Source organism: Lygodium microphyllum, chromosome 26 (genome assembly GCF_053477565.2).
Source record: "Lygodium microphyllum isolate KBCC chromosome 26, Lygodium_microphyllum_v1.1.10, whole genome shotgun sequence".
NCBI classification, from domain to species: Eukaryota; Viridiplantae; Streptophyta; class Polypodiopsida; order Schizaeales; family Lygodiaceae; genus Lygodium; species Lygodium microphyllum.
The window spans coordinates 105,088,851-105,098,979 of record NC_141160.1 but is presented as its reverse complement, the minus strand read 5'-3'; the positions used below and the strand labels follow the sequence as shown (position 1 = coordinate 105,098,979).

Below are 10,129 nucleotides of genomic sequence, written 5' to 3'. Positions count from 1 at the left end.
TCTTGGGTTTGGATTCCTAAGAGTTAAGAGTGGGTATGTCCATTGGCTTCTTTTATTATGCCTTGCAAATATGATTAACCTTTAGTGTAGCACTTGTTTGGGTTTTAAGAGTTTGGATGTGTTAAAGAAGCCATAGTTGATGGTTTCCGTGACAATAGCCTTGTGCCTTGAGTACCAATTTGGATACCCACCTTGGCAAGGTGCATAACCATAAACAAGTTCTCCTTTGCTTGATTGGCTTTCTACTCTTGGTTTTTGCATATGTATGGAGATTTGGATTGGTTGATACTACCTTGGATTGGTCTTTAGGTTTCTAGTGATAACTTGCAAGCTTTCTATTTGCATCTTGTTGGAATGGATTTACTAATGGGTTAATTTTGTTTAATTTGCATGTCAAGTAGTTCCTTTATCAAGTTCTTACCCCCTTGTTAGTCAATGCCATGGGTGGAGGGATTGATGTGTTATCCCCCCCACCACAAGTTCCCCTAAATTGAAGGCAGAAGATTACTTGAGCCCCTAGGAATATCAACTCTATTTGTTTGTCTACAAAGCAACATTGCACTTTGTCTGATACTTGAATGGGAGACCTGAGGGAATATCTTTCTCCACATCTCCACTTAGAAGAGTAAGGGAACAAACTTAGTTTCCACCATTATCATTACTTTATATTTTCTTAGCAAGGAGTGGTTGAGCTTTGTGTCTATTAGGATTAGCTGCAGTTGATTAATGTGATCCCAAAAGTGATACTATAAAGTGTTAATGTTGGAACCTTCCTCTATGAGTGTGATGGTATTGACTTCTATTATTATAGTCAACATGAGTTAGAGGTACATAGGAGGGATAATTGGCTTGCCCTCGCAGTACGAGTTGGTAATTGGACCACCCTAACATGGAAGCTTGAAGTGATGGTTTGGAGCTCATGTTTCACATGGCTTTGGATAAGTGTGTCGAGTGAGTTTAGGTTGTTGTCTAATTTTCTCATATCAAGTTTGTTATGCTACTAGGATGGCTATGATAAGAACATCAAGCCCATTTACAAGTGGTTCATGTTTATAGTGTATTGGGGGACTAGTATTTTTTGGTCCTCCTCTACTGCTGGAGTTTTCAATGCCTTCTCCCTCTAGGATTTCAATTTTTACATTGCCAATTCTATTGATTATACATAGATGATAATGTCAAAGGCCTCTAAATTTCATATTTAGCTTTTGGCCTTTAATTGAGTATAAGAGTACTAGGTCTCCTTTTTTAAAGGTTCTCTATTGTGGATGCTTGTTGAATGAGGCAATTCGTCGAGCCTTTATGGCAATCAATAGATGTGTAGCTAAGAGGCATGTTTTAGTTAGTCTTTTAGCTTTGTGAAGCAACTAATCCAAGCTTCATTGCCCTCCCAACATCCTTGCACGATAGTATCAATCCCATAAGTTAGCCTAAATGAAGTTTGGATTGTGATAGGTTTGTATACCATTTATAAGCCCATAAATTTTCCATAAGCTTGTTATCCCAATCTACTCTAGTGGCTTGATATTGTCTTGGTTAGGATGTTTAACAACGCTTTGTTTGTGGATTTCCCTTGGCCATTTGATTGAGGGTAATATGGAGCTTGTTTTATGTGGATGACTAGGAACATTGAAAGTGGGTCCTCTATGGCCTCATTAATAAAGTGTGTCCCTTGGTCATTTATGATCTCAACGTGATAGCCAAATTGTGAGATAACTTGTTCATGTAAGGACTTGGCTATAGTTTTAACATTGTTCTTGTGAGTGGCTCTAGCTTCCACACATTTTGTCTAGAGTTAATTGCAATAATGATATATTATAATTGAGAATATTGGGCAACAAGTTTTATGGGTCCCATGAAGTTGATGCCCCGCTTGCCAAAGGATTGATAAGCAACTACTAGCGTAAGTTCCATCTCATCATTTTGTATTGGCACCTTAGTGCATTGGTACTTGTTGTAATGCTTTAAAAACACCTTTAAATAGGGTAGGCCGCCACTACAGTTTTGATTGTAGTAGTCTTTGAGCTATTGTATTGGTGTTGAAACAGTCATGTGCTATCCATTCATGTGCTTCTTGCAACACATCCTTTATCTCATACATACAAACACATCTTCCTATCAAACCATCTTGCCCTAATCAATAAAGTTGCCTTGCTATCATTTGATAGGGTTGGATCTTAATTAGAAGAAAAGTGAGTCTCACCTTTTCTATTGGACATCCATGTAGACTTTATTTGAGAATTTACACATTGTCATTTGCCCAATATGGTGTTGGTTACCCTTGACTATCCAAGCCTCTTGTTCTATTTTAAATGAGTGGGAATTAGGAAGATTGTCATTGATTCTTCTAGTGACCTTCACCAATAGTCAACTCACTGATTCTAAGATGAAGTACTCAATGATTGAAAGGGAAGCACTCGACAAGGTATGCACACTAAAGAAGTTTTGTCACTATTCACTCTCCACCCCTTCCCCTTCTTGGTGGACCATCAAGTGTTGCTACCCAATGCCACAAGCCACATAGCACAAGGGCTCCTACTTTTGGTAGAGTTAGGATCATAGGTGATCGTGTGAAAGGGAAAATAGCATTACATGGTTGTTCGTGTCTCAACTATCAAGTGGTTAGACAACGGGCATGAGTGTACTATCCTTGTTCTATTGGCATGGAACACATTTGGTTACAAAGTCCTTGACGTCCCTCCATAAGCCTTTTCAATGAAAGCTCTTGGCAATCTTGTCATACGTTTTGAAAACACCCAAGTGATCGGCAGTGGGGCAAGAATGCATTTCTTCCATGATCTTCTGTGTGAAAGGGGAAGTGGGCGGGATGACAATCTTGCCATGGGACCAAATAAGGCCATGCTTGAGCTGGTATTGGGAGTTTTCAGCCATAACCCCATGCTGTAATTTCTGAAATGTGTGGCTGAAATGATCATCTAACAAGTAAGCCTCTTGGAGCTCTTCAACCCAATCACTGTGCAATTCTGAGATAGAGGACACTTTGCATGCCCACATTCGAGAGAGAGAATAAGCCACAATATTATCCTTGCCCCGCGTGTGTGAAATGTCAAAGTCATAGTTTTGTAAGGTTGCCACTCATCGTCTTTGCTTAGGAGTCAACATAGACTAAGTCAAGAAGTATTGGAGGACTCGGTGATCGCTTTTCATGGTTACATGTTTCCAAAAGTATTGTAATCCACAATTAGGGTTAGATATAGGGTTTAGGGTGACCAATCTAGCTTAAACATTTTGTATTACTAGTCATTATATTTATTCATGTGAGATTCTCAACACAACTTGCTTTGCACCCATTTTGCAACATTAGATATTGAAACAAGATGTAAAAAAGAAAAATGATGCCATGCTTTACTATGTGTCAGTGTGAGTTTTATCGATTGGCTTTAGGTTTGATCTTTGTGACTTGTGATATTGATTCCATTTGTTGCATTCCTAATGGTCCCCATTTAGCTAACTTCTCACCAAACTTAAAGGTGACAAATAAGAGAGACTTTGGATGAGCTCAAATATCTAGCTCATCCTAAACTTTTCCTCAAGAGGTGCATCTTCCCATGTATATCATGTCTAGCTTCAAATCTTCATGAGGTGCTAGATAGTCGATTTTAGAAGGCTGCCAACTCGGGTGTCTCGATCTTGTGGTACCCCTTTGCAATTTGTGAAGATCTTTTACTTACTCTTGTGAGTATGCTAGTAAATGTAATTCAAGAAGGTGACATTTTTATTGCTTGTGAAACTTTGACTACCCTCCTTCACATGTGAAATTGCACAATGACAAGCAAGCACACTCTAGTGTCCATCCTCTTATTATCTGAGATCTCAATATAGCATAGAGTGGGTGACATTGCTCTAACACAAGAAGTTTTAAACATTTCCCCATGTGTGACAAAGGGCTGTAGTCCCTTGTTTTTCATTGTAGTGTTCAACATCATGAACTTTTGTTCTCGAGGCATTGTTGCACCTAAATAGGTGTTGTTGGGGTTAGGGAGTGCCGGTTTCCAATCCTGAACCGACAACCTTGTGCATCCAATTGCCACATAGCTACTAGGTATGTTGTCCATCCCTCGCAAAAGCTTCCGATATTGCCGTAATTCACAATGTGAGAATTATTGACGGAATTTGTGTAAAACTTACTGTGTCAGCCACAGGTCTTGGTGAGTGGGGGGGGGGGGCGGGTGTGAAAGCTACCTTAACGTGCTTGTAATAAGAGCATTTTACGGAACCGGTTGACTAATGAGCGTGTGAACCGGCCGCAGCCGGCTAAAAATGAGCGGACGAGATGGGAGGCGGGTTGAAGATCGACGGTTCAGGTGGCGCGTGCACGATCCTGGTCTGCCAGCGAGCATCCTGGCGCACTCTTTCTTATACTTCACACACCCCCCCTCACTCTCGCTCACGCGCCCATCTGCTTCTTTCCTCCTGTCTTCCGATCGGAGGCTCGAGAAGAAGCGGGACGAGCCAGCATAGACCGGCCTCTCCTTCAGCTTCTTCGTCAGGTATCCCTCTCTCTGGCATCTGCTTCTGCTTCGTCCGGTTAGGGTTTCTGTTTCCATTCCACTTGCCAGGCCTTGTCCGTTGTCTTGGCAGCCACACTCGCTAGGGTTTCCCCTGTTTTGTACGATCCCCCAGTGCTATTGCTCATATTGTCGTACGTCGTCTTGCCACTGCACATTCACATCAAATACATTTTACGATACGCCGATGTGGATGAGTCCGACAACAGTGTGCCGACTGATATCTTGTTATGCGGTCCATATCCACTCCCCCTAGATTTCACATTCCATTCATATCTAAAAGTTTTCACAGCATTCGGACTTATCTGCACTGTCGTATGAAATGGTTCAGTGACGAGGTAGTTGTAGGTTTGGTTTTGTCCCTCTGAAACCATTTTTCTATCGGGTGTTGCTTAACTACATTCTCTGAATTTTTCTAATAGAGGAATCATGGATGGCATCGGTCCATATTGTGGGTGTTGGAGTTGCTGCTCCGATTGACTCCTATTATGCACTAAAGAAGGAATTGTTTGACTGTATATGTCTTAATGGTTTAATTCTGCATCACATTTATGTGACCAGCTAGATCTAGTCTTACCTGAGGCCTCTTGCAGACATTTAGGACGGTTGTCTGCATGAAAGGAAAGCACACAATAGGCTTCGTTGAGAAAGTGCAAGTCAGTGCCAATAGTATTAGTTTTGTTAATGGCCTCTGTTTGGAGAATGCCTGCTATAATACTCTAACGTGTGCTTGACAGCTCATGCATCTGAATGTAAAATGGTGTCTCCTCTCTGTTCATACTATCTTGAATGACCTGTGATTAACAAAGTAGTTGTGCATCTATTATTTGACTGTGTTGATTGGTCCTGCAGACACACAATGGCCGACGCAGAAGAAGTTCAACCCCTTGTCTGTGACAATGGATCTGGTATGGTTAAGGTAAGTCATTATCTTTTGCAACTGATTTACTGCCTTATCTGTTTTCGCAAGTAAGATCCATCTACCTGTAGAATTTCTTTCAAAGTTCATACTTTAATCAGTCGCTTTAATATAGCATCTTCTGTGACATTCAAAGTTACTAATACTAATGTATTCTTTTTCATTGGTCCATTTACTACTTTATAGGCTGGTTTTGCGGGAGATGATGCCCCTCGTGCTGTCTTTCCCAGTATTGTGGGTCGACCTCGACACACTGGAGTCATGGTTGGCATGGGACAGAAAGATGCGTATGTGGGTGATGAGGCCCAGTCTAAACGTGGTATACTGACTTTGAAGTACCCTATTGAGCATGGTATCGTAACAAATTGGGATGATATGGAGAAGATATGGCATCACACATTCTACAACGAGCTTCGTGTTGCACCTGAAGAGCACCCAGTTTTACTTACTGAAGCACCTCTGAATCCAAAGGCTAACAGGGAGAAGATGACTCAAATCATGTTTGATACATTCAATGTACCAGCTATGTACGTTGCCATTCAGGCGGTGCTTTCATTGTATGCAAGTGGAAGGACCACAGGTGGGGCTAACTTTCTAACCCATTGATGAGTATCTTTGGTTTGTTTGCTTTCCAACCTCCTCCAGGACCGACTTTTATGCATTCAACAATGAAATTTGCAGGTATTGTACTTGATTCTGGTGACGGTGTCACTCACACAGTTCCTATCTACGAGGGTTATGCCCTTCCACATGCCATTCTTCGACTTGATCTGGCTGGGCGAGACTTGACAGATGCGTTGATGAAAATTCTTACAGAGCGTGGTTATTCTTTCACCACCACTGCTGAAAGAGAGATTGTAAGAGATATGAAAGAAAAACTTGCATATGTAGCATTGGATTTTGAACAAGAATTGGAGACAGCAAAAAGCAGTTCCAGCCTAGAGAAGAGCTATGAGCTTCCTGATGGTCAGGTCATCACCATTGGAGCTGAGCGCTTTAGATGCCCTGAGGTTCTGTTTCAACCTTCTCTCATTGGGATGGAATCTGCGGGTATTCACGAGACTACTTACAATTCTATAATGAAGTGTGATGTCGATATCCGAAAGGACTTGTATGGAAACGTTGTGCTTAGTGGCGGGTCAACCATGTTTCCTGGCATTGCTGATCGAATGAGCAAGGAGATTACTGCACTCGCTCCAAGCAGCATGAAAATAAAGGTTGTGGCACCACCTGAGAGGAAGTACAGCGTTTGGATTGGGGGGTCTATTTTGGCATCCTTGAGTACATTCCAACAGGTAAAGCCTTGTTAATACGCAATATGAGGGCTAGTTGTCTTCTATGAACTCTCAAAGGTTTTTCTACACCCTTTGATACTGCTCAGCAGGTGCTTAGTTCTAGTCATAACAGCTGTGGTTGGTTTTTGTGCAGATGTGGATTGCGAAGTCAGAGTATGATGAATCAGGTCCTTCTATTGTGCATCGGAAATGTTTCTGATTCCTTCCAAGTTTTTTGCTCCTCTGGATGTGTTTTACCGGTGATCATATGAATGCTTTTGTTTGGGCGCACTGAGACGGGCTGTTCTTCTGTGTTTATATTTGCACGGGTTCAGGTTATGATTTATTAGGCTTTACATTCAATAGCTTCAAATGCACTGGATGTATTCTATTTATTACTCATTATTGCCCAGAGTCTAGCAAGCTTGACCCTCTTATTGTCGGGCATTTGGTGTTTTTGATGGCCCTTCGTTGTGGTTTTCTAGACTTCTCATCTTCTTGAGATGTGTAATGTGACTGCAGTGCAATATATGGTGCCCATCTTTGTTCTCTTAGCTTGTGCAGTTTTTACTTTCTTCATATTTGATTTGAACTCTGTCGAGCCATAATGCAATGGAAGTTGCCAAATAAAATAAGTTCCCATTTGATATGGAGGGAGGGAGGGGATTGTTTTATTTGTTGGGGATCATGAGTTGGTAGTTTTAAATATAATTTGAGGGATTGAACGGTCTTGTGCGGTTCTTATTTCTTTAAGGGTGACTTGGGACACAATCATCTATCGTGGCGAGTCTTACATATGAACAAGTCATTTGTTCACCATAGAGAGACTTGCTAACTCACAATCTTTCATTTGTTGACCCCGTTTAACATCGGTGGTCATATCATTCAATGGTTAAACTTTGTCAATTTGTTACGCCGATTCTCTGCTTAGGTTGATGCAACTTATCTTTTTCACGTGCCCAGATTCACAAATGACTTGCACATGTCGTTCACGATGTCTTTCCATGACTGAAGACGATTGTTATGCATGCTAGAGCAGCCATGAACACACAGTATATTCGTGGGCATCGTTACAACGTGTCTGGAGTGCTAACACTTTTGTCCTTTGAACGCGCCAGAGTGAGATACACTGCAGAAGCAAAACGCGAGACCGACGATCATAGACAGTGAACACACACGAGAGCCATGGAAATGGAATTCATGTGTGTGCAACCAAAGCCATCACAGCTATCATTATTGTGAGAACGAAGCCAGAGCAGAGAAGCCTCCCTTCACGCAAAAGGGCAGGCATCTCATGTCCAAGGAATTGCTACAATGGGATGTGGGAGTATAAAGAATATCAGTCAAAAGGGGCTAAGTAGGTGATCGCTTGGTTTGTAAGGTGGACGCGCGCATGCATGAGATGGGTTAAAACGACCATCCACAGTACTTTCTTGGTGATAGTTGGAAAATGTCAATCGAGGAACGAAGTGTACCCTGCACGCTCCAACGCGTTCGTTGCATGCCTTGCGAGATGAGACGGTGGCGGCAAGGGGAAATACGCGTGTGACTAAAGCATCTGTTACCCTCTGCTCTGCCAATTTTATCAACCAACCAATCGCAGGCAGATCGAGAGGATGCGACTGTTGGAAATTTGCATATTGACAAGTTATCGTCGTAAGTGCCATTGTCGTCGTCTTCGCGACGCGCGGGAAACAAACAAAGGAAAAGAAAGCCTGCATGTGAACTGTGCCACCCTTCTTTTCTTGTTGACACGAAACACAAGACAAGCTTGCCCTTACATGCAGGAGCATTACTACCTTTAAAATTGAGCGAAGACGTAATGCAACTCATGGAAGCCTACGTGACCAAAAGCTTGGTACATGTAATACTAATCTTGGAATATGCACGATCCCCACCTTTGGGGTGCACTAACAACTCAGGAATGCTCTAACAAAGCTTGTCACATAATATGTGTGGAGTTGTGCCCATGGATATGAGCATGCCTCGTATACACACAAAAGCTTAAAGTACGAGCGCATGAACCGAATGGGTACCATACATTGTTCAACGTTATAGGCCTGAGCCCTTTGTAGTAGGGTCTTGAACAAATCATTGTAGAGAATTGAAGCTTATGTATTTAAGTCCATAGGCCTAGATGTAACCATTGTAAAGGAGCCAACAAGGAGAGGCCCTCTCTTATTGCAATAAGAGTATTGACATATCTTCTTTGGTTGAATGTGAATAGAAGGAAAGTCTAATGTACTAGAAAGAAGTGTTAAGTCTTCTTGATGGTGGTTGCACAAACATTAGCAAAGGAGTGAGGATGAACATACTCAGCAATTGGAAGGAACCTTCTTGTGGAGAAACATAACATTTCAACCTCGTATTGCCTTGGTATGATGATAAAGGAAATGTTTATGGCCTAGTAGTGAAGGTTCATAATGTGGTAAGTTGAACAAGTTGACCAAATTGCCTTTGCAAGCTATGAAAGGAGGCTATCATCCATCTATCTTTCATAGTCATAGTTCTTCTAGCTAGCCTTATGCTCTTCACCTAACTATCATCTATATCTAGATCAACATCTAAGCTTCATAGTGGAATTGGATAGTGAACAAAGCCATATTGTATCAACTTTTTTGGAATTAAAGAAGTTTCTATTATTCTCTTCTTGGTTGTATACTCTCTATTCCTTGCTCACATTTTGTAGGCTATGCCACATAATTTTTGCAACACATTTCATAGAAACAACAATGAGATTACTTTGTCGATATAAAACCAATAATCACAATTAATACATTATCCAACGTCAAGACGAGAAATCTACATTGTGCTTGGATAGCAAGGGTGCACGAGTATGTGTACACGCATGACTCTTGTCGCTAGCACTCTTTCCTATAGGTAGGTCTTCTAAGTTAGTCATGGGTAAATTTTCAAAGAAGAATCACTTTATCATTGTGCCAATGTAAAGTTAGTGCCCTAATGGGCAATGCTAACAAATTTCTCTTCAAGGAGAATATAAGATATCAATTTACCCATCTCCACTTTCTCACTTGAAGTAAAGCTAAGGGAGAAGACAGATGAATGGGTTTCATAGAAGATTGAAGCTCATGCACATATAGCTTGTTTCAATTTTTTCGTAGTTGTTTTATAGATAGAGATGCACAAAGAGATTTTGGGTGCCATTGAGTGGATCAAAGATAAAAATGCGTTCACATTTTTGTTACACCCATTCTACAATTGACTCCACATAAGATTGAGTTGTAGCGAAGTCCTCATTGCATGGACCTCTTCGAAAAGAGGGATACCTTTAACCATCTTCCATAAGTTTTTGTCAATGAACCAAGATTTCATTACTTACCTCCAATGATCATAATTATTCTCCTTGAGGTAAGAAAGTAGTGAAAACACAATGGGGCGGGGTAAGTGAA

At 41.2% G+C, this 10,129-nt stretch overlaps 1 protein-coding gene across 1 annotated transcript; it reads left to right on the top strand.

Annotated features, from left to right (window-relative positions):
• Positions 1-4,351: 4,351 nt before the first annotated feature.
• On the top strand, positions 4,352-7,273 carry LOC148013633 (actin). Its single transcript, XM_087667480.1, has 5 exons — positions 4,352-4,508; positions 5,379-5,445; positions 5,632-6,025; positions 6,127-6,740; positions 6,874-7,273. Exons 2-5 carry the CDS (start codon positions 5,386-5,388, stop codon positions 6,937-6,939), a joined length of 1,134 nt encoding a protein of 377 aa, XP_087523606.1. The 5' UTR covers positions 4,352-4,508; positions 5,379-5,385; the 3' UTR covers positions 6,940-7,273.
• The last annotated feature ends 2,856 nt before the right edge of the window (positions 7,274-10,129 follow it).